This window comes from Podarcis melisellensis, assembly GCF_964234715.1.
Source record: "Podarcis melisellensis genome assembly, chromosome: 5".
In the NCBI taxonomy this organism is placed as follows: Eukaryota; Metazoa; Chordata; class Lepidosauria; order Squamata; family Lacertidae; genus Podarcis; species Podarcis melisellensis.
The window spans coordinates 89475616-89500084 of NC_138537.1; the positions used below are offsets into that span (position 1 = coordinate 89475616).

Below are 24469 nucleotides of genomic sequence, written 5' to 3' on the forward strand. Positions count from 1 at the left end.
ATATTAAATACCCAGCTTGGTTCCTGAATATGTTTGGAAAAATCAGATTGTGATCTGTTGTGAGCTACATGTTTGAAGTGCCTGGCTGCACTTTTGTTCAAATGGGGAGGGGAGAGAACTGTGTAAGTCATCTTGAGCTCCTTGGAGGAAGGGAAGGATATAAATGTAATAATAAATAAATAAAAATGTTTTCAGAAGCCCATATTTAAAGATGGATGAACTCAAATTACTCAGGCGTTAACAAGATAACCTAAAGGTTTTATGTTGCATTGACTTCAGGATTCCTGAAAACCCTTTTCAACTTTTGTCCACTTTCAGGCATCACATCTTCTAGCAAGAGAATGCACTAAATGGAAAATGAACTCGTATCTAAATTCCATCCTTCGTTAATTAAACCACCTGCATTAATTAAAAGGTTTCCTGGTTAAAATTAAATCCAAATCCAAGCATTTTAAACCGATGCTTGCAATTTCTTAAAGCTGAACCAAAGAGCCAACAAACTCGCTTGGTTCAAACGTATCAGGAAACTGGAGAACAAGTCATAGGGCAGCTTTTCTTGAGAGTGCGGCGGGGGAAAGTAATCTGGCAATTAGGCTTGGAAAGAAAAGCTAAAGTGTTTTCTTCAAGCTTAATTGCTGAGAGAATTCTGTGTGCATGTTGGGTGACCATGCACACCTCTGGTGTATGTCCCCTAGAGCAGGCATGGCCAAACTTTTCCCTCCAGATGTTTGGGGACTACAACTCCCATCATCCCTAGCTAACAGGACCAGTGGTCAGGGATGGTGGGAATTGTAATCCCAAAACATCTGGAGGGCTGAGTTTGGGCATGGCTGCACAGGGTTGGCCAAGCAGGGATGCATCCTTTAGGCCAAAGAAAAGTTCACCACTTCTGTAGGGTGATGCGAAAGCCCTTCATGTGATAACGGAGCTAGATGAATACTTCACAAAAGGAGATAGCTCTCATCACAGTGGTTTGGTGGCTCTGTAACTAGTTTAAATGAATGAATGAATGCCTTGTTTCACAGTGGTATCAACCTATGCTGATTTTGCGTCCAATACATTTGGACCAGCAGCACTCTCCGTTCTGTTAGCTGCTGTTGATGTTTAGCTTACGGGTGTCTAGCATGACAGCCTGTCAGTATTCCAGTCTCCTGCAAATGCACTATGGTCGATTTGCTAGAGGAAGTAGACATTTGGAAGCACTCAAAATCCTTGTAAAAACATAAATGATTCACTAATCCTGCTTGCATCTCTTGCACAAAATAAAATAGTTTGCTAACAAGTGATAAATCAGAGCTTTTAATTGCGCACTTTAATATGCTTCCATTGGGTTTTAGTTGATGTATCAATTGTTTTATCAGTGACTTTATTGCCATCGCAAAACCTGGAAATAGCAGCAATATTCACTATTTATCCTTTACCTCTTTATTTGTTGGTATTGATAGCTCTTTGTCGTGGCTGTATGACACTTGAGTACAGTTTGCTAAATGCTCATTCGCCTTTTCTTTTTCCTTGGCGAATTTCGTTCAGACATTTGGCACACGGGTAAGCTGTTACAGGTGGTGGAAAAATGGTTGCCAGCTTCACGAATGATACCTTTAGCTGGGCATGCAAAATGTGTGAAATATTATTTCTTGCTCTTTGCCATTTTACATACCAACTGACATTAAAATCAGTAAAACGTTTATGCAATCAACACTCAGCTTAATAAATTCAGAAGCAGCGCTGGCACAACAGTTACCATAGAACCAGCATAAAATCCTTAAAAAGCAGTGTCACGGCCACCCAGGACTGGTCCCAGCTCACAAGAGACCTCACTCCGTTGCAGCTTATTTACAGGAAAAGTTTATTGAAGATTTCTGCTTCTCATACAGTTCAGCATTGTGGCCGTACGTCTGCCACGTTAGACCGCTGAAGTCCCCTCTGACTCCTCCCCTCTTCCGCACCAACTTAATAGCCTGGCTCTAGACCACCTCTTCCTCTCCTTTCTTTTCCGCAGGGTCTTCCTGCCCCCCTGGGTTCCCTCTCTCCGTGACTCGCCTGAGGCTGAATCCTCTGCCGCCTCTTCCCCCCTCTTTCTGGCTTTAGGGCCGGGCTCCTCCCCTGAGCTCTCTCCACTTCCGCGCGCCTCTACGTTTGAACTTGGCGCGCGTACGTTGCTGCTGACCTTTCTTTCGACCGCTACACCACCCCCTGCTCTGCTCTCCACCCTTTCCGGCTGAACACCCTGCTCCAACCCCCTCTCTCTGTTCTCTCCTAATCCTGCTCCCTCCGAGAGGCTGACGACTCCACCCCCTTTACTCCGTTCCGGCTGAGACGTCTCTTGCTTCCTCTGTCTTCCACTGGGCTCCTCTCCGCTTCTCCCTTCTCCTCCCCTTTGCTTGATTAAGGTAACCCCCTTTTGAGAATCCTCTGACTCGCTGCTCAGACTCGTGGATTCCCTCAGAATTCCGTCATCTTCTTCCTCATCCTTCTGCCCCTCCTCCCACTCGCTCTCCGTCTCCTCTGTCATCTCCTCCTCTCTCCCAGAAACCCTGACATCCATCCCCCCCTCGAAGCCCCCCCTTCCCCCCTCCCGCTCGCCGGGGACCGGTTGTGGAAACTGCGGCTCTTCGGGGGTAGGCTCAGGATACAGGTCGTCTACGTCAATGTTCTCTGCTGGCAGTTCTGTGTAAGCGTATTCGAAGTCGGGTTCTTCCCCCAAATGCTTCTCAGTCTCTGCTTCCATCGCTACTTCCTCCGGTGCTGCCCGCCAAGGACCTATCAGCCACCTCTTACGCCATTCCTCCTCTGGCTGCTCCTCCCACCAATAAGGGGTTTCCGTGTCCACCCCCGAGCACGATCCCCTGGGCGGGCTTGATTCTGGTGTTCTTTCCTCGGGGGAAGAGAAACCCCTGAACGTGCTATCTGACAATGTGGGTGTGAAAAGCCAGTCATCAAAGTACTCAGCTGGCATGGGTCTATGTGGGAAAAGTGCATGGAACTCTTCTTTCAAAAGGGGTTCGTCTAACTCGTAGCCTGGCACCCAACTATTAGCAGCGGCTGGTGTGCCCTCCCTGGCGAGAAAATATTCAACTCCCTCCTCCCCCCATCTCGAGTCCAGTATCTCTGTGACCTCGTTAAGAGGTCCTGGTCTTGGCGATTCCCCCCTCTCAGGCGCCCTCCTACGTGGCTCTGGGGGTGCTCCTGACTCTTGAAACCTGTGTGGGGTTTTGTAGGGAGTGAGCACCGACCTATGAAAGACCGGGTGCACCCTGGAACCTTCCGGAAGGGCTAGACGAAAAGCCACCGGATTGATCTTAGCCTCAACTTGATATGGCCCTAGCTGCCTGTGTCCTAACTTCTTCTTGGCCAATGACCTGGCCGGCATCGCGTGGGCTGCTAACCACACCCAGTCCCCAACCTGGATGTCCTCTCCCGCCCTCCTGTGCTTATCGGCCTGCACCTTATACGCCTGTTTTGCCAGCTCCAAATGTCTCCGCAGCTCCTCGTGCACCTCTTGCAACTCCGCTGCAAACTGGTCGGCATCTTGAGGCCCCCCTTCTCCTGGTGCCGCAAATCTCGGGAAGGTTCTGGGATGACGGCCATTGTTCGCGAAGAAAGGCGTCACCCCGGTGGAAGCGTGTTTCGTGTTGTTGTAGGCGAATTCAGCCATCGGCAGATAGTCCACCCACGCCGCAGGTCGCTGGTTGGCGTAGCACCGCAGGTACTGCTGCATGATCGCGTTGACCCTCTCCGCTTGACCGTTGGTTTGTGGATGCCTCGCCGATGTCAGGTTGATTTTGACGTGCAAGATGCCCAGAAGCTTTCGCCAGAAAGTGGAAACAAACTGGCGCCCCCTGTCGGACAAGACGGACTGCGGAAGTCCATGCACTCTGAAGACGTGATCGATGAAGAGCTTTGCGGTCTGTTCTGCCGTCGCCACCTTGGCACAAGGGATGAAGTGCGCCATCTTGGTGAACAAGTCCACCACCACTAACACCGCCGTCTTACCTCTGGAGCTGGGCAGGTCTGTAACAAAGTCCAACGCTACCCTCTCCCATGGTTGCTGCGGTGTCTCCAGCGGTTCTAGCAATCCCGCCTGCTTCTGGTGCACCGGTTTGGACCTCTGGCAGATATCACACCTGGCGACGTAGTCCGCCACCTCTCCTCTCATCTGGGGCCACCAAAAGTCTCTAGCCACCAACTCCATCGTCTTCTCTTTGCCGAAATGGCCTGCACTAGGGGCGTCATGCAACTGTTGCAGAACCTTGGCTCGAAGATCGTCGGTGGGCACGTAAAGGGCACCCTTACGAGTCAAAAGTCCATCTTGTAATTGAAACTCATCGGTGTGTCGCGACCCTCCGCGTAGCTCCTCCATCTTAGACTGTGCAAACTGATCCCTTTGCAACGCGCGTCGCACCGCGTCCAGGTCGACTGCGATGGTAGCGCACGTCCACGCCTGCGGTGCGAAAATGTGCTTTGCTGCGATTGGAGCTGCTTCCTCCAAGTATTGCGGCTTTCGGGACAGCGCGTCTGCAATAACATTGGAGTCTCCTGGGATGTATTCTATTTTGAAGTCGAAATCCGCAAAGAACTCCGCCCAGCGCATGTGTCGCTGGGTCTGCAACTTAGCCGTCCGCCAATACTCTAAGTTCTTGTGATCCGTGCGGACCTGCACCGTGTGCTTGGCTCCTATCAAGAAGTGTCGCCACGCTTTGAAAGCCGCATGAATGGCCAACAACTCCCTGTCCCATATGGTATAATTGCGCTCCGCCTTGCTGAGCTTCCGGGAGTAGAACGCACCAGGTCGCCAGTTGCCTTGTGAATCCTCTTGCAAAAGAACGGCCCCAACCGCTCTATCTGACGCATCGGTCTCTACCCGCATGGGTCTGCCGGGATTCACGTGGAGCAGCTGCTCTTCGGAGGCGAAAAGACCTTTAAGCGTCCGGAAGGACCGCTCCGCTTGTTCGGTCCAGACGAACTTCTTCTTCTTGGAACTGAGGGTGTCAGTGATCGCCGCCGTCGCGTTCGCAAAACCTTTAATAAACTTGCGGTAAAAATTGGCAAAGCCGATGAACCTCTGGACCTCTTTCCGATTTCGAGGGCTTTTCCAGTCCAACAGCGCTTGAACCTTAGCCCTGTCCATGGCCAGTCCCTCGTCGGACAACTTGTAGCCAAGGAAATCAACCTCTCTGACATCAAACTGGCACTTTTCCAACTTGGCGTACAGCCTGTGTTCCTTCAGCCTCTGCAGGACCTCCCTCACGTCCTTATCGTGATCCTCCGGCGATTCCGAGAAAATCAGGATATCGTCGAGAAAGCAGACACACTTCTTGTAGAGGAGACCTGCTAGCACGTGGTGCATAAATGCTTGAAAAACGTGGCTGCCATTTTGGAGGCCGAAAGGCATGACTCTGTATTCGTATGTGCCCAGAGGGGTGAACATGGCGGTCTTCCACTCATCCCCTTTCCGGATGCGGATGAGATTGTAAGCTCCACGTAGGTCCAGCTTGGTGAAAATCTTGCCCCTCCTGACGGTCGCTAAAAGGTCGTCAATCTTGGGCATGGGGAAAGCTTTGGGCTTAGTCAAGCTGTTGATGAACCTGTAATCCACTATAAGCCTTTTTTGGGGCGTGTCCTTCTTCTTCACAAAGAAAACAGGGCTGCCTCCCGCTGCTTTAGATTCCTGGATGAAACCTCGCTTGAGGTTATGGTCTATGAACTCCCGAAGCTCTTGCATTTCGTCCTCCGACATGGAGTACAGCTTGGCAGCAGGCAATTGCGCCCCTGGCACTAAATCAATCGCGCAGTCGTAAGGTCTATGAGGCGGCAACTTGTCAGCTTCCTTCTCACAGAAAACCTCCAAGAATTCCTGGTACTTGTGAGGCACTGTTTGCACCATACCCAGATGCAATGGCTGCTCAGCTTCTCCTCCCTGATCGGTCTGAAAGCAATGCTGAGCACAATACGATGAACAAAAGTTGATCTGCCTCTGGTACCACGCAACCGCGGGACTGTGCCTCTCCAGCCAACTCATGCCTAACACGATGGGTGTGTCCGATAAGTGGGTGACATTGAAACTAATAAGCTCTCGATGGTTGCCAATCTGCATCATCATGGGAGGGGTTTGCTGCACCACTTGCCCCCCCAGCAACTTCCTGCCGTCCACCGTGACCACGTTCAGAGGCGTCGTTGCAGGCAGGAGCGCCATGTTGTGCTGCTTAACGAACTGCAGTCCCATGAAGTCGGCGTTGCTTCCCGAATCGATCGTTATTGGAACCTCGAGGAGTCTCCCATCAGGCAACTGGAGTGTTGCTGTGAGCAGAACTGCCGGTTTGGGAGGCAAAGGGTCCACGCTCTGCAGTGATGCTGGGGGCTTGTCTACAGATCCGCCTGGCTGAGCCCCAGTAGCTCTGCTTCCAGCCAGGCACTGTCGTTTCCCTGAAGCTGCTCCCCTGGTTGCACCTCTGCTGTTACAGTTGCCAGCGCTGCAGTGTGCTTCTGGAGCCTCTGGGGGCACTCTTTCGCCATGTGGTGCGCACTGTCACAGATGTAACACTTCCTGGTTCCTCTAGGAGGCTTCGCTTTGGCTGCACCAGGGACAGGGCTCTGGGATGGCTTCTGAGCCCTAGCACCACCAATCTCCATTGGCTCCTCTCTGTCCTTCCCCATTGGCGAGGGGTGCGCACGGCTGAAGTCCCTGTGCACAAAAGGGAGAGTCCTTGCTTGCGCACGCGCTTGGGGCCCGTCCTCCTCGTGCCACGGACGCGCCTCATGTCGAATTCCAAGAGCTAAAGCCCGTTGCACCACGTCGTCTAGGGTCTGGGGTCTGTCCCCCCTAGCGATCTCATCCTTGATGGGGGGGCTCAATCCCTCCCAAAAAAGATCTCTGACCGGTTTACTGTCCTTTGGCCAATCTAAGGCGGTGAGCAATGCAAAAAATTTAGAGTGGTATTGGCGCACAGTCGCTTTCCCCTGCCTCAGCCCGTGCATTTGACGGCGCGCAATGTCCACATCCACAGAGGATTGAAAACAAGAATCCATCGCTTTGATGAACGCAGTTGAATCGCGACGGGCCGGTCCATCTTCGCGCCACAAATTGCGTAGCCAAGCCCTGGCCTCCCCATGCAGGTGCGAAACAATGAACCCCACTCTCTCCTCCTCATCTTTAAAATCGTGACGGAGTAAGTGCAGTGCATATACAACGTCCGCTCTGAAATTGGGATAGTCTTGCAAGTTGCCATTAAAATGCGGAACTAGGGCACCCCCCCTTCGTCCAAGCGCAATGCCCTCCGCTCTGGATCCTGGGGCCCCCGCCTTGTCCGCGCGCTCCCACCTTGCCTGCAAATCCTGGCACGTCTTCTCCAAGTCGTCATTCTTCTTCTGCGAAGCAATGACTGCCGATGTGAGAGCGGTAACCTGATTCCGCAATGCAACCAGCTGCTCCTCAGCGCTCATGGCTGCTCCCGTTCGTGAGCTTCGCAAAAAAAAATTTTTGCTTTGGCAGAGGGGACTTACTGTCACGGCCACCCAGGACTGGTCCCAGCTCACAAGAGACCTCACTCCGTTGCAGCTTATTTACAGGAAAAGTTTATTGAAGATTTCTGCTTCTCATACAGTTCAGCATTGTGGCCGTACGTCTGCCACGTTAGACCGCTGAAGTCCCCTCTGACTCCTCCCCTCTTCCGCACCAACTTAATAGCCTGGCTCTAGACCACCTCTTCCTCTCCTTTCTTTTCCGCAGGGTCTTCCTGCCCCCCTGGGTTCCCTCTCTCCGTGACTCGCCTGAGGCTGAATCCTCTGCCGCCTCTTCCCCCCTCTTTCTGGCTTTAGGGCCGGGCTCCTCCCCTGAGCTCTCTCCACTTCCGCGCGCCTCTACGTTTGAACTTGGCGCGCGTACGTTGCTGCTGACCTTTCTTTCGACCGCTACACCACCCCCTGCTCTGCTCTCCACCCTTTCCGGCTGAACACCCTGCTCCAACCCCCTCTCTCTGTTCTCTCCTAATCCTGCTCCCTCCGAGAGGCTGACGACTCCACCCCCTTTACTCCGTTCCGGCTGAGACGTCTCTTGCTTCCTCTGTCTTCCACTGGGCTCCTCTCCGCTTCTCCCTTCTCCTCCCCTTTGCTTGATTAAGGTAACCCCCTTTTGAGAATCCTCTGACTCGCTGCTCAGACTCGTGGATTCCCTCAGAATTCCGTCATCTTCTTCCTCATCCTTCTGCCCCTCCTCCCACTCGCTCTCCGTCTCCTCTGTCATCTCCTCCTCTCTCCCAGAAACCCTGACAAGCAGTATGGAATCCATAAACAGAACTAAACAGAACTAGCAAGGGGGAATGCATAGGAGGCTGTCTTAAACCAAATCTGACTGGGAGGCTGTCTTAAACCAAGTCGAGTGCCACTGCCAGCGAGCGATGACAATACAGTCCTACGTCCTACCTGGCGACACTGGGGCTTGAATCAGGGATGTTCTGCACACAAGCATGTCTGCTACCACAGATCTTTAGCCCTTTCCCAAGCATTTGGATTGCTCAGTCGGTAGAACATGAGACTCTTCATCTCAGGGACATGGGTTCAAGTCCCACGTTGGGCATAAAGATTCATGTGTTGCAGGGGGTTGGACTTGATGACGTTCGTGGCACCTTCCTCCCAACACTGCAATTCTATGATTAAATCTTAAATTGCTTTAAAAGTTCCGGGAGAATACAGGAGAGAGACAAGTTTTGTTGCAGCTGGGGTGCTCCTTACCTTACCCCCAACATTAAAACTCATACACAAACATAGTACCCCTTTTGAATCACTCTTTGGCAGAGTCTTTTGGGGCAACTTTATTTTCTCTTGACTATGCTTTTCTTAACTAGAACAGGAGCATCCGGTCTCCCATGTTGCTGGACTACAACTCCAATCAGCCGCAATCAGCATTGCCGATTTATAGTTTAACATACTGAAGGCCATGAATTTCCCATCTCTAGGCTAGAGTTTAGGGTATTTGACAGTGTCTGAACCCCTGTCTGCTTTAGCAGAGACTGGAACTTCTGTCAACACTTTGCAAATGGTTTATTTTTATTTTGCTTGGGAAAGTCATATTAAATGTATCTGCCTTCAGACAAGCTGAAGGTAATCTGAAAGAAGGATTGCTGATCAGGTTGTTTACACCTTTCCCTCCTTAATTCTGGCAAACAAATATCAGAAGCTTTTGAATTGTTTTCCAAAACATTTAAAAATAATGTTTTACCAAAGGTGGGGATGTAGCAAAAAAATAATGAAAAAAAGCAAAAGCTCATAAGCTGCTTTCAACTCTTCTGAATCTGGTTGCTCCAGATGAATTTCTGTTTCTAATCTGTAGGGAATACAGTGGTACCTTGGGTTACATACGCTTCAGGTTACATACGCTTCAGGTTACAGACTCTGCTAACCCAGAAATATTACCTCGGGTTAAGAACTTTGCTTCAGGATGAAAACAGGAATCGTGCTCCGGCGGTGCGGCAGCAGCAAAGGTCCCCATTAGCTAAAGTGGTGCTTCAGGTGAAGAACAGTTCAGGTTAAGAACAGACCTCCGGAAAGAATTAAGTACTTAACCCAAGGTACCACTGTATATCTTGGAGGGAAATGACATGTCTTGTTCATGGTGGTGATCCCTGAGAAATTCCCTTCTGTATAATGAAATAGTGTTAGTTTGAAGTAAGTTTCTCCCACTCTTCCCTCCACCCACCTTTTCCTATTGGGTGCAGGCTCCAGCTGGGAAAAGTACTCAGGACACAGAAAGTTTTGGTAAGGATGGGGCTGAAATGTACAGTGTCTTGATCACCTCCCATTGAAGTTAGCGGGTGTGGATTTGCACTGCCATCTTAAATCATCGCATGCTCTCTCTTGCTGTAGCATGTTGTCATCCTGTTGTACAGAATGATCCTATTTTTCCAATAACAAATGTCTTTTAAAGGCCTTATAGCAGTGTGTGCAATAGGTTGATAAAAGTTTTTATGCCGACATTTAATTTGCCTTGAACTTTTGTTGGGTTTAGTGATTCAGTTAACCGTGTGAAATGTCTTGCAAACATATTTTGTATCCAGATACTATAAAAACATGTTCTCCCTCTTTCCCCCAACCACCCATTTTCTAAATTTAAACACATAAACCTGCTGATTCCAGCCAAAGGCCCATCTAATGCAGCATGCTGTTCTCACAGTGGCCAAACAGATACCCACAGGAAACCTGCAATTTGTAGAGCACTACTTCGTGGAGTGCCTTACAGTCTTTCTCACTTCTTTATATCCCTCCTGTAGGAAAGCCAGCCAGAGAGTTCTTTACCTTGCCCAAGGCATAAGCACTTAAGCTCAGCTGGAATTTGAGACAAGGTTTCTTATGTCAAAAACAACACACTGTCTGCTGGACCACAATAGCTGCTTTTCAGATTTGCTTTCTGTTCTCTGCTAGCTGCCTAAACTAACACTGGTGATTCTTCTTGTAATTTCAGGAGGTGGCACAAGCAACAACTGAAAGACAGAGAGGAGCGGCAGAAGGCGGGGGAAGATTCGGATGATAGCGATGCTGAATTTGCTGAGGGTTTTAGAGTTCCAGGTTTCCTTTTCAAAAAACTTTTCAAGTATGTATGTTAAAGTAGCGAACAACAATTCATTGCAATAAGTGGTTTGCTAATGTATCAGTGCAGGGACGCGGGTGGCGCTGTGAGTAAAACCTCAGCGCCTAGGACTTGCCGATCGCATGGTCGGCGGTTCGAATCCCCGCGGCGGGGTGCGCTCCCAGCGCCTGCCAACCTAGCAGTTCGAAAGCACCCCTGGGTGAAAGTAGATAAATAGGAACCGCTTACCAGCGGGAAGGTAAATGGCGTTCCGTGTGCTGCGCTGGCTCGCCAGATGCAGCTTGTCACGCTGGCCACGTGACCCGGAAGTGTCTGCGGACAGCGCTGGCTCCCAGCCTATAGAGTGGGATGAGCGCACAACCCTAGAGTCTGGCAAGACTGGCCCGTACGGGCAGGGGTACCTTTACCTTTACTTTAATGTATCAGTACAAACTGGGAAAGTTAAGAGTAAACCGAGTAGCTAAAGTGTATTATGGCATTCTGCAGCCAACTGAAGAACTTGAATTCCATTGTGGTTATACGTTTGTGTTGTGTTTTAGCTGCCAAAACTGCATAGACATGTGTCCATCCTACACAAGCATAGTCGGTGTGTAAAGCAGAGAGATCACTCCATTCACGCCGTTAGTCTTTCCATTCAGTCCTTTAGCAAATGATTCAAGCAGCGTAGCTTGTGAGCTGCCTGGCTGTAACACTTCATTGAGCATGGTGGTCTTGAGCAGTGTTTATCGCTTCCCTGGAACTCACTGCTTGGTTAACAGGTTCCTCACCAACTGCTGGTGGACTTAAGGGTGTGTTATGCTGCTGTAACCATAATCTAAAAATGGATCTGTGATTAGAGAAACCCAAAGAGAATTCAACCAAGACGGGCAACTAAATATGAGTCTTGGCATGATAGCCGCCCCTAATGAAGGGTATCCCCTTGCAAGCATGAGTCAGCTGGCAAAACTTCCTGAGTGGTTAAAAAGATCAATTGAGCTGAATGATTTGTCTGACATGCAATTTAAAAGATGAGATCTCCCCAGCAGGAAAGGGAGGTTGCCATCATTAAGCATTAGAGGCTCCTCTGACCACACTGGAGCGCAAAGATGGCAGCAGTGAATCCCGATGCCGATTGATCAACTCCCAGTTAGTTTGTTCCTGGCTCTTAATTTTTCTCAGCAGGTCTTCTGAGAACTTTATCCTTTTCTAGGGTTTGTTTTCGTTGAAGTTGAATGAGGGCAGTCCTGAAAACTCCTTTTTTAGTTTCTGTGCTTTGCTGTTTCAAAAACATGTTTGGAAAAGAGAAGCTAGAAATGGGGGAGTAGAAAGCGGCTTGCCCATTTCTCCTCCCAACTCTCAAGCGTTCTGTTCGTATATCAAGTATTAATAGAATAGAGATCTGTACCAGTTGCAACCTACTGTGTCTCTCTGAAAAGACTATGAAATGTGCTAAATTCTATGCAGTTAAGAGGTACTTCAAGTCATAGGACTTAGAGAGGCCAAAATTTTTGTATGTGACTCTGGTAGGTCCTACTGGGTGTTGTTTTTCAAATGGAGAATTTGGTCTATCTTTTTTTAGGCTTTTCTCTGCATCTAGGGCTAGAATGGCAGGCCCAGAGCTCAGTGTTGGAGTCCATCTGGTATGTGAGGAGAGATGGGCTGTATCCCTTCCCATGATGTTCTGCTTGCTGCTTCCCATGATGTTCTGCTTGCATGAGTTTAGCTTCTTGGTTCTGATACGTTGCAGAGAATGAAATGAGCAAGGACTTCTGTGCCTTGCTCATTCTTGGCAAGAACTCACTGTTTGGCAGATGAAGGGAGAGGAAAGACTCTGCCACACTTACCTGCTCCTCCAGCAATCACACTGGTTGCTCAGCATTGTACATCCCACGCCCCATGCGAAGAAATGCTTTGTTTTGCAATATCAGGGGGAGAGCGGTCTCCTGTATCCTTGTGCCTAGTGAAGTGAAAATGTTAAGAAACTAGCTTGTTGAGGGATGCGAGTAGGAATCTACAAAAGGCACCCTTCCAACTGTCAATGGGAGAAAGAGGGCAATGGTTTGAAATAAACAAGAGGCTTTTCAGTTGAGCTGAAGAATTTGGTGAGCTCTTTGTGAGGAGTCAGCATCCTCAGATGAGAGAAGGTGGTGAGAGAGAGAGAGAGAGAGAGAGAGAGAGAGAGAGAGAGAGAGAGAGAGATATTATTTTTAAAGCCAAAATTTAGATCATGTCTCATGTGTGCAACCTGCCTTAAAGCCCTGGGGATAGATTAGCAAGTGAGCCAGACGTTCTCCGCACACTACAGATGGCAGAAGACCCCTAGGGATCACTCGCTAATCTAACCTGATGGAAATATGTTCCTTCTCCCAATTGGAGTGCTTTTGGGGGACCATAATCTCTTTCTGACCTCACTGACCACCCAGTTGAGGCATGAGATGGAATTACAGTATACTGTCATCTTTCACGCATTTATCCATCTATTCCTCTGAACAAAGGAGAGTCTTCCCGCAAAACTTCTGTTTTGGCCGAATTTTACATTCTTGGTTGAAAACCACCCCTAAACTTACTAGCAGGCAGTTTGCAGCTGTTGTTTTTGTACTCCTAATCTGACCTAACCTGTAACATTGTTTGTATTTGCTGTATCCATCCCTGCTCCCAATTCTTTTCGTCTAGGTTTGACAGCTATCTTTTATCTCAATGCTGCTTACGTAAAGAGAAGTTGCTGGTGAACTGTGCCCAAAGCATAGCCCATCTTCCTGCTTCCAAATAGGGAGAGACAAAAATTAGCCTGGATAGTTCAGCTGCTTAGAGCATGGTGCTGATAACGCCAAGGTTGCGGGTTCGATCCCTGTATGGAACAGCTGCATATTCCTGCAAGGCTGGGGATTGGACTAGATGAGCCCCCACCCAGGGTCCCTTCCAACTCGACAATTCTATGATTCTGTGTTTTTGCAATTTGTAACTTGTATAATTTAGCAAGAACAGCCTGATACGTTTTCACTGGCAAAGGAATTACTATTATTTTTAAAAGCTCCCTCTTCTTAGTTTGTAGCCATTGTTTACTTTTTGTTCCTTTTCAGCACTAGCTGTTGGGCTCTTGGGCATGGAACCACTCTGCTGTGTTCCACTGTGATTTAACTATATGTTGGGCTGCGGAAACAATCGCACTTACTGTTCTGAAGAACCAGAAGGGGCCGTTCTAGCAATATTTATACAAAACCAAATAAAACACCCTCCAATTATCATGTCCCGGCTTAATTAGATGTACTTTTAACATTGCACAAAAAGCGAGTTCATCACATCCAACGTCCAAAGGCATAAAAAATGCATGACACTGTAAATACAGCCTTCATGTAAAACACATGCTGCAGCATGTTACGGTAACTACCTTCTGAGCGTTGCAAATGACTAATTCATGTGTTTGTCCTGTTGCGATCTCTTGTTTGCCATCTGATTTTGCCCTTTTCCTTGCAGGTACCAGCAGACAGGTGTTGGGTGGCTCTGGGAATTGCACTGCCAGCAGGTGGGAGGAATTCTGGGAGACGAGATGGGATTGGGCAAGACCATCCAGATAATTGCTTTCTTGGCAGGTCTGAGCTACAGCAAGATCAGGACGCGTGGTTCAAATTACAGGCAAGTGCTCTTCCGCAGACTGTCAGTCTGTGGAGCTCGATGAATATTTCATTGGATGTATTGCCGTGGAGGAGGGCCCCGTGAATTATTAATGGCATTTCAATTACAATATTCCTTTAATTCTTTTAGCGGGGGACATCAAAGGAAATTTTTTTTACGAGACAATGGAGCTGGAGGGCAGGAAAAATTAAACATGTAACACTCTTAATGAATTCCAGGCATTGATGCTTCATTTTGCAGATGAGCCTCGCCAGTTATTTTGGGTCAATACTATGTCTTAAGGTTATAGAGCACAAATGGATTGCTTACCAATTCAATTATGTTAATATTGATGGTTTACACAGTATGGAATTTTCAATTAGGGGTAATACCTTTAGGTCAACTTATTACGTTTTTACTTTAAAAAATTTGCTCTGGCAAGAGACCAGTGGACTGCTTTCATAGGCAGTCACAGTCTTTTTTGGGATGCTGGAAGTGAGAGCCAAGAGTGAGCAAGGATCCTTCTTGCAAGATCCTTCCTTGGGTCAGCAAGATCCTTCCACGTTCAAGTAGAGGGAGTTCCCGCTTTCTTTTTTTATACAACCTGCTCCTTGTTGTCTTCCTCCTCCCACCCCATTCACCTGGAACCTCAAGTATCAGTAGTTATCAATCCAGCAATCGGAACAGTCAGGGGAAAATGTCTTGCAGCCCCTGGGAGCCCTAATGGGCATTCACAAATTCGCTGCTGATTCAGGTGCCCCTGGCTGAAACAAAAGGGGTTCCCAGCAGCCCCCAAGAGGCTGTTACTTATGCTGCTGTCTGGAGAACTAAGCAAACAACCAGGGCTGTTGCTTAGTGTATCCAAGCCTTAGTCTAAATAAGATAAGATCCTGTCTGGATTTGCATTCCTTGACTTGCAGGCTGTGTGGCATGTAGAAGGCACATAGAAGCCTGATTGATGCATGTAGTACCTTCTATGCACAAGGCTATTCCAGACTGTTATGCCTTACTGAGTTTCCTCTCTTCGTGGTTGTTGCACAGACGGTAGACTGCATTGAGTTTGTGGCATTTTTTTCTGTGCTGGTAATTATTCCTAGTAACTTTATCTGCTACACCCCTTCATATGCTGTTGCTTTTACTTCTCTACCACGATCGCCCCCTGCCACTGGTTCTTGCAGGCATTATTTTAAAATTGGGATCAGCCTAGTTGTCTAAATTTAACCTGCAGTCCTCTGTTGTTTCTGTGTTTTACTTGTTTAATTGGTTAGAAGGAGAAAGCTAGTATAGCTTCCCCAAAACTTTTCATTTAGCGTTGTGGCTGTTACTGACTCCAACTCCTTAGCACCCCCCTTTCCACTGTCTTCTACAGTGTCATCCTGCCATTTAATTTTATAGTTTTGCACCCATTTCATAAAATCATGGAACTGTAGAGTCATCTAGTCCATCTCTTCATTTCCAACTTGAATACAGGTGTTCTGATAGCTCTCATAATGCATGCTGCTTATTTCACGGTGCTGTCATCTTGTGATCTCTTCCAGGTTCCAGGGGCTGGGTCCAACAGTGATTGTGTGCCCAACCACAGTGATGCATCAGTGGGTGAAGGAGTTTCATACTTGGTGGCCTCCATTTAGAGTTGCAATTCTACACGACACGGGCTCTTACACCAATAAAAAGGTACCTGCTCATTCAGGATGCTGCAAATTCAGACCTTCTCTTTCGCTGCTGAATAGGAACAGTTTGCACTTCTTTCGCTTGAAAGTGTCGTAAGAATTTTGTTGCCAGTACTGAAGATAATCCTTGAAGTTTTAGCTTTGCTCCCTCCCTCACAGTGTTAAATGGAACTCATGTTTTTCCCCATGAAACACCTTGAGAGTTTTTGTTGCATTGTGACATTGAGTGAGCTGTATGGTGCAGCGATTCAGCATCAGTGAAAGCCCAGCCCATCAGGTCCTCCATTTTTATAACCCCCCCCCACTCCTCCCTCCACCCGAAGAATTTAAGGACAAATACAGCACAGAGGGCTTAGCACCTCTGCTATAGGTTCCGTCATACACAAAGGCCACCTTTTTAAAGATACTTATAGGGTTGCTCAGGATGGCGCTGTGAGTTAAACCACAGAGCCTAGGGCCTGCCGATCAGAAGGTCAGCGGTTCGAATCCCCGCGACGGGGTGAGCTCCCATTGCTTGGTCCCTGCTCCTGCCAACCTAGCAGTTCGAAAGCACGTCAAAGTGCAAGTAGATAAATAGGTACCACTCCGGCGGGAAGGCAAACGGCGTTTCTGTGCGCTGCTCTGGTTTGCCAGAAGCGGCTTAGTCATGCTGGCCACATGACCCGGAAGCTCCCTTGGCCAGTAAAGTAAGATGAGTGCCGCAACCCCAGAGTCGGTCATGACTGGACCTAATGGTCAGGGGTCCTTTTACCTTTATAGGGTTGCTACTTTTATATCAGTGTCTGCTTTCGTTCAGCACCAAGGTCTGTGAGTTGGGCGCCCCAGCAAATAGTTTTCTATGGAACTTGTTGCAGCAAGGTGTCCTGCCTGGGGTTCTTTTCCTAAAAAACAACAACCCCAAACTTGCTCTTTTCTCCCTCTCCCTGCTGCTTCTCCACTCGGAATTGCCCTAGCTTCTGTTGCACATGTGTACATGCTTTCCGTAGTTCAGCCCTTAGATCAGTGATTAGTTAGGCTGGCCTTCCCTGTGCAGCTGGACTCAGCAGCTCATCTCACCATTCCCATGCCCCTTGCAGACTTTACTACAATCTTCCCGTCTTCAGGGAGCACTTGCCTAGGAAACCTGCAGCAGTGCAACCTCCTGAGTGCTAATCTTGTGGGTTCGGGGGCAACGTTGCAGACACCTGAGTGAACTCTTGGGCTCTTGAGCATCTTGTTTATCTAGAACGGTTATGAGCCGCTTCATATTCCAGAAAGATCTCAAAAGTGGCATGCAAGATAAAAATACAAAATCACACGCAGCGTTAAATATATTGGAAAACGGGTCCAACAAAATTGCACTATGGTGTGGCTCTCGTAGCTGATATCATCCTTCTGGAAATGCCCGGGTAAGCATAAAAGTTGAAGCAGGTAGAAGCACAAATTGTCGGCGTCTGTCTGATAACGTGATGAAGTGCATTCCACAAAGTAGGGGCTGGAAGAGCAAAAGCTCCACTCTGTTATTGAGAATCATTGCCGCATATAGTGATCAGTGTCAGTGGTGTTTCCATGATACTATTGCACATCATAATTATTTACCTAGACTAATAACTTATTTATTAGTCTGGAGAGATCGAAAACATGAGCCTCAGGCGAATGATACACAGCAGCGAAGCGGCTGGAGTCTCCACTCCGGGAGCTCGCACATCTGCACTAAGCCCATGGTGAAGCTTGGAGTGACGTGTTGCGATATATACACAAATGGATCAGTCTGATAAATTGTGCTGATAGTTTTCTGAGGTTTAGCTAAGTTGGTGTTGTCACCTCTGAGGATCTCGCTTTATCCGGGAAGCACCGAAACATGCACAAAGTGTCCTCTGCAAAGATTATTGTGTATTTAAACACACCGGACCCCTCGTTTTCTCACCTGCAATTTTCCTCCATCGCTACTGCTCTTTTGCAAGTTAAAACTAAACAAGACAACTGTACTGTTAGGAGGTTAGCTGGCAGCGGGAGTGAGCCAAGCTGAAAACCAGGCAGGTGGGCTAGTCAACCAGCTGGCAAACGAACTAATTCCAGAACTTTAGCATCACATTTTCTGCAATGATCACAGGAATTGTGGCTTTTTTTGGGGGGGAGTGGGGAACGATTCTTCTAGGCCCAAACACTTCCAGAGTAAAATGACAGGGCAAACTAAGCTCCCTCCAGCTGTTGGTTATCCCTCCGCAGTGGTAAGGGATGGGGGAGCGGGAGAGTTGTTTGTGAAGCTGGAGGAAGTGGCTGGGAACAGGGTTTAATGAAACATATGCCATCTTGGTTTTGTGAGCATTCCTTGCAAATACTCACAGAATTCCCTTAGGGGAGATTTTTTCATGTATTTACAGAGGGTTGTACCTAATGCCGTGTATACACAGTCCCACTCGCACAATGGATTTCCCTTCCATTTCTCTCCCCATGCACCATCAAAATCTTCTCCGTAGGGTCCTCTGATCCTCTGGAGCATTGCGCACGGGGGCGGTAGGGGAAATTCCATTGCGCAAGTGGAAGTCTGCTGCGCCAGCATTGGATAGGACCCAAAGAATTGACTACTGAAGAGAGCAGAGGACTGTTCACCAGTCCCTGTAAATATTCTCCAATGTTCTATGGACACGGTTTGTTGGCATGCCCAAGAGCTGGGAATTTACTGAACTCCGGGAGGGGAAGCTTCTCAAGATTCTGTTGAGAAAGTTGTAGACAGCACAAAGATTCCATGTTCTGTTTATGAGCGCACACCAGTATACTGTTTACATACTTGTAAATATGTGCCACAAGCATAGAAACGAGCACCCTGCAAGGCTCTCAAAGGCCACGGAGGGTTTTGCCCACTAGCTTCACTGAAATCAGAGGTGGGGAAGATATAACACTCCAGGTATTGCTAGACTGTAACTCCCTGGCTGTTGATCATGCTGGTGGGACTCGGGGGAGTTGGAGTGCAACAAAATCTGGAAGGTGTCCCCATTGGCTACCGCTGCTTTTTTCCGCTGGAACTCAGTTCTGGCACCTCTCAGATGGGGTCCAGCATCTTTCAGGTGGGTGCCATTGCAATTCTTAGAGAATCAGGTAGGTGTTCATGGTGAATTAAAGCACCTATTTTTCTAGAAAAATAGCACTGCATATGTTGTTGTTGTTTAGTCGTTTAGTTGTGTCCAACTCTTCGTGACCCCATGGACCAGAGCACACCAGGCACTCCTGTCTTCCATTGCCTCCCACAGTTTGGTCAAACTCAAGCTGGTAGCTTTGAGAACACTATCCAACCATCTCATCCTCTGTCGTCCCCTTCTCCTTGTGCCCTCCATCTTTCCCAACATCAGGGTCTTTCCCAGGGAGTCTTCTCTTCTCATGAGGTGGCTAAAGTACTGGAGCCTCAGCTTCAGGATCTGTCCTTCCAGTGAGCACTCAGGGCTGATTTCCTTCATGGATCATTGCCTTGCCGTGGCGAAGGGGCTTGAATAACTCAGAGAAGCTATGAACTATGCCGTGCAGGGCACCCAAGATGGACAGGTCATAGTGGAGAGTTTTGACCAAACGTGATCCACCTGGAGCAGGAACTGGCAAGCCACTCCAGTATCCCTGCCAAGAAAACTCCATGGACAAAGACAACAGGCACTGCATATACCCAATCCTATTTACCCAAGCCATTGCTCCCAGCAGCCACCCCAACTAGGTCTTAAAACGAGCAGGGCTTCTCTCTGATCATTCAGCAGCATTAGCCGTTTGAGTATTCAGTTCTCGAAATGTCATATGTCTTGATTCCTGAGCTTAAAGCTGCTTGTTTTCATTTTTATCTGAAGCCCCTTCCCACCCACTTTCGAAAGGGGCCAGTATTCTGTTTAGCTATAGCAGGGTTTCCCAAACTTTGGGTCTCCAGCCGTTTTTGGACTACAACTCCCATCACCCCTAGCTAGCAGGACCAGTGATCAGAAGTGATGGAAATTGTAGTCCAAAAAGAGCTGGGGACCCAAGTTTGGGGAAACCTGAGCTGCAAAAAGGATTGTGAGCATGGTTCCCTCCTGAGCTGGGCACCAGCAGAATATGGACATAAGGTTACAAAGGGAGCTTACTATGTGAACAGCTCAGAAGAGGTCAGGCTAAGCAGTAGAAGGGGGCTGAGAAAAGAGATGTCACTACAACAGAAGTCAGAGGAAGAGTGGGGAAAAGATACTGTGGCACCGTAGGGTGGCACTTCTCATTTAGTAGCACACATCTCTCTGAAATCCTTGACCTCTATTTTGTTTTCTCACCATTCGTATCTGCTCCCGAAGTGCATAAATCCCTTTGCAGAAACTTCATTAAGTGTAGAGTTGAGGCATAAGGCTGGCACAATTTCAGTGCCAGAAGGCATATTGATGTAAAGTTAAGCAGTTCCTTCTCTCAATAGCCCTCTCTCTAGCGCAGAGCAGAGCTGAGGTTAGAGTAGCATGTGCAGTATTTCTTCAGCCCTTTATTTTTCTTGACAAAACAGATTTTAGAATAGCACACCTACTACGTTGACCCTTTCGCTCTGTAGAGTTTAGTACAGGGGTACCTCGGGTTACATACGCTTCAGGTTACATACGCTTCAGGTTACAGACTCCGCTAACCCAGAAATAGTGCTTCAGGTTAAGAATTTTGCTTCAGGATGAGAACAGAAATCATGCTCCAGCGGCGTGACAGCAGCAGGAGGCCCCATTAGCTAAAGTGGTGCTTCAGGTTAAGTACGGACCTCCGGAACGAATAAAATACTTAACCTGAGGTATCACTGTATATGCTGTCATAGTCATTGCTGGGTAGCCCAGGAGTTCTTCCTTATGTCTTGGGTTGTGGTGGTAGAAGCAGGTTCAAAATGCAAACATGCTAAAAAGCATTTATGCAATAAGGTAGAGGGGGAATTAGGGCACCAAACCATTTCCCTTCTTCCACAAAACCATGTGTCTCATTACAAAAGTTAAAGCTGTTATGGGATTGCTCTGGCTTTCACCCGCGCACCTGCGATTTTAGCTGCCATCCTCATTTAACCTGACAATAGAAGCTGAAAACCTGACTGTTTTTCCATCCCAGATTCTGGCTACTTCATAATCCTTAGTCTTATCCCATCCTGTTTTTCTGTGTCAGAAGTGATTGAAGTGGCTGTAAAAGGCTATAGTTGTGGAGATTGAATTTTAAGAGACGAAAATATTAAAAGCCCTCGCCTGTGATGTTAGGAGGAAGGTACGTGTTTGTCGGTCAGTTCCTGGGTAGAAACGGGCAACGATGAAATGCGGAAGCAGACGCGTCCTTAGAGCACAACATTGAATATGCTTATAAATTATCGGAGAGTTCTGTCGGGGTGGACCACGAGGTCCCTCTGAGCTCTGCAAATCCGTTTCCCTTTACAGAACTCAACAGACTTTCGTGTGGCAAAGCTTCCATTACCTTAACCTGAACTGGGGGAAGTGGTCGGTGATGAATTGCCTTTCTGTGTTTTTCCTTCATTGTCAGCACAAATCCTTGTTTAATAAAAGATTTGGCTTGAAGGAAATTTTAATTAATTACAGGTTCAGTAAATCCTGAGTAGGACTCTGCTGTGCTGTGTCTACAGTGAATGGCCTTCATGAGCCTTGTGTTTTTACTCCTGTTCTCTGTGCTGCCTGACAGTGTGATTTATGGCTGTTGTTTTCTACCACTACACTGTTTGCCCTCTAGGAGGGATTGCTCTCCTGAGCCCCCATAATAACAGGAGCACTTTCACAAAACATCTTTTAATGACAACATTGTAGCAGCCTTCTGTAAGTCAGGCTAATTGCAGACATACCCTATTAATTGCAAAATCTAGGAGAGGTTACATATTTTACAAGCTTTTAATTTGAAATCGCCTGAGATGATTTGTCTTAAGTGTTTGAGTAGAGATGCCTATAGTATTCTGCAGCAGACCATTGCTAGGAAATAGATGCAATGAATGTGGGTTGCAGTGGGGGCTTAAAAATATCAGATTTTACTTTAGGGGCAAGAGAGTCTGTTTTTTTACCTCCATAGTAAACTGAATCTGTTAATTTCATTAACTAGTGATCATACTTCCTTTCTCCTTTTGGAAATACGATTCCTTACAAAAATAGACATTTGGCATTAGAGATCTTTTCTAGCGGTATCAAATTCAATAACTATTCATGAAAGTTAGCCTCCTTTTAAAATAAATGTTTTTCCCCCCTTTCTGTTCAAAAAAAGATATTTTTTAAAAAATTCAAGTCCTAGTTTGTTCGTTCCTCAGGAGGTTGTAAGGGGAGGAAGAGGTGATAGTGACACAGCAGCAAATCAAATTGATTTAGCACAGCGAGTTCTCAATTTGCTGCTCTGCTATATTCATAGTGGATTCTCAGTGCTTTGTAGTGCTGCCCTATTGTGACTCGCTCAACTCTATGTGAGACAGCCCAGTATCCTTACTTGCATACATGATGCTGAAGCCAAAGGAGGTGTCTTAACTTACAGTGGTCATGCTTTTTTTAGGGAAGGGGAAGAGATACAATTGAATTTGTTAGTGCCTCAACTCATACCTTGGAATGGAGGATTGTTTGGTCGTAGATTTGGCTTTTCGGGACTTGCTATTTTCCCCCTTGCAATATTGGAATGAAACGTGTTTATTTTAATGCGTGCTTAAGTCCTGTGACAAGTGTTGCCGTGTTAGTGCTGCCTGGGACATTGGTTATCCAAAACAGTACTTTCTTTATGGACTCTCATAGTTTCAGTAATTGACAACGTATTGTTCTCTTTGCAGGTAAAACTGATTCAGGAAATTGTAGCATGTAGTGGCATTCTGATAACCTCCTACTCTTACATTCGCATGCTGCAAGATAACATCCATGGTTACGGCTGGCATTATGTGATTCTAGATGAGGGACATAAAATTCGGAATCCAAATGCTGCAGTCACGGTTGCCTGCAAACAGGTAAGACTCTTTAAAAACAAAAGCATTTTAATTGGTTAAATTAGTGATAAACTTGGTCTTAACGCTTACTTCACGCTTGGGCCATGTTTCAAAGACTTTGTGTCATGTGTAAATTATTGGTGGAATTTGCACTTTTCTGTATTTTATTATGACACGCATACGCTTCTCCCTGCATTTACAGTTCTGCACTCCTCATCGAATCATCTTGTCTGGCTCACCTATGCAAAACAACCTAAAAGAGCTGTGGTCCCTCTTTGACTTCGTATTTCCAGGAAAACTAGGGACACTTCCTGTCTTCATGGAGCAATTTTCTGTTCCAATAACCATGGGAGGCTATTCCAATGCCTCTCCAGTTCAGGTAAAAGATGCAATTCTCAGAAAATGTGCCTTGTGCAGGTCCCTTTGAAAGCTCAGTTCCAGGCCATGTTCTAACACAGTCACTAAATGTCCTATCATCTCCTCAACAGTTAACATTAAAAGAATAAAACAGTAAACAACAAAGAGAATCCTAAGAATCGTGCAGAATAAAACCACAATTCAAAACTAATTAAATAAGACTTAGATCTCCGCTAATGAAGTCATGCTATTACTATTATTATTTACTGGATTCTTAATTGTGCCCTTCATCAGACAATCCAAGGCTGAGTTTACATATAACAGACAATAAAAACTATTGCATACAAAATACAAAAATCAGGTAAAAATTAACAAAAGTGCTAATAGGCACTAAAACAACAGTGAGCCATCATAACATAGTGACTGAATGTCTTACCTCACCCCCTGCCAAAGAGCTGGGCAAACAGGTACATCTTCATCTGCTACTGAAAAGGTAAATGATGTTTGTGCCAGATGAACCCCAGAAGGATGCATTTCAGAGATGGTGCCACCATCAAGAAGTCCCCGTCCTACACTGCTGTCCCACAAACTTCATCTGATGATAGAACCACAGGAGGCCTCCCCTATTGATCTAAATGAATGAGCAGGATGGTATGGAGAGCCTTATTAATTCCGAACTGAGCACATAAGGCCATCCACCATTTAGTACATGAAGAAATGCAAGAGAATTACTGGATAGCATAATATACAAAGGCAGATTCTATAGCAGGGTGTCTTAGGCGCAGTGACCAGTATCCAAGCAATCACTCACATGCTTCCAATCAGAGGTTTTGCCAAGGGAGCGTTGAACTTTTACTCTTAACAGCAAGGCCCACGTCACTTGACAAACCGTTTCTGAACACAGAGTCACACCAAAGTCCTTTTTAAAATGATATCCGGTGGAGTTGATATTCTTTTTCCCTCCGAGGGCAGGAGAGGGGTTTTCAACTTCACTTAGCTTCATTCAGTTTCTCAGATTGCTCACAGTTATAGACTTGATTGGTAGACTCACCCAGCCTGCTGATTTTGAATTCTTTAGACACTTCCCCACCCCCAATCTCTCTTTGTAAACTCACATCTTACTACCAGGCCATTTTTGGTTGTTTTCCGGATGTCCGCACTCCTCACTTTTAACTCACAAACTTGTGTAATTCGGCCTACCTTGGGCTTCTCCTGAATATAGCGAACTTCCTACCTTATTTTTGGGTGACCCTATTTTGATTTCAGATTGATAGGCACCCAGCTGCACTGCTGGAGGGAATGGCACATGTTCAAGTGGGGTTTGCTGCAATTCTATGTAGTTTTTATTTTTATGTCCTTTCAGATAAATTCCACCAA

The 24469-nt window shown here is 47.1% G+C and overlaps 1 protein-coding gene across 1 annotated transcript in view; it reads left to right on the forward strand.

The window, feature by feature from the left end:
- The window catches only part of ERCC6 (ERCC excision repair 6, chromatin remodeling factor), a 55805-nt gene that overhangs the window by 14916 nt on the left and 16420 nt on the right, over positions 1 to 24469 (forward strand). The window contains exons 6-10 of the mRNA XM_081911919.1: positions 10454 to 10582; positions 14033 to 14195; positions 15716 to 15844; positions 22586 to 22756; positions 22938 to 23114. Coding sequence (XP_081768045.1) covers positions 10454 to 10582; positions 14033 to 14195; positions 15716 to 15844; positions 22586 to 22756; positions 22938 to 23114 — 769 coding nt within the window. The remainder of the gene's footprint in view (positions 1 to 10453; positions 10583 to 14032; positions 14196 to 15715; positions 15845 to 22585; positions 22757 to 22937; positions 23115 to 24469) is intronic.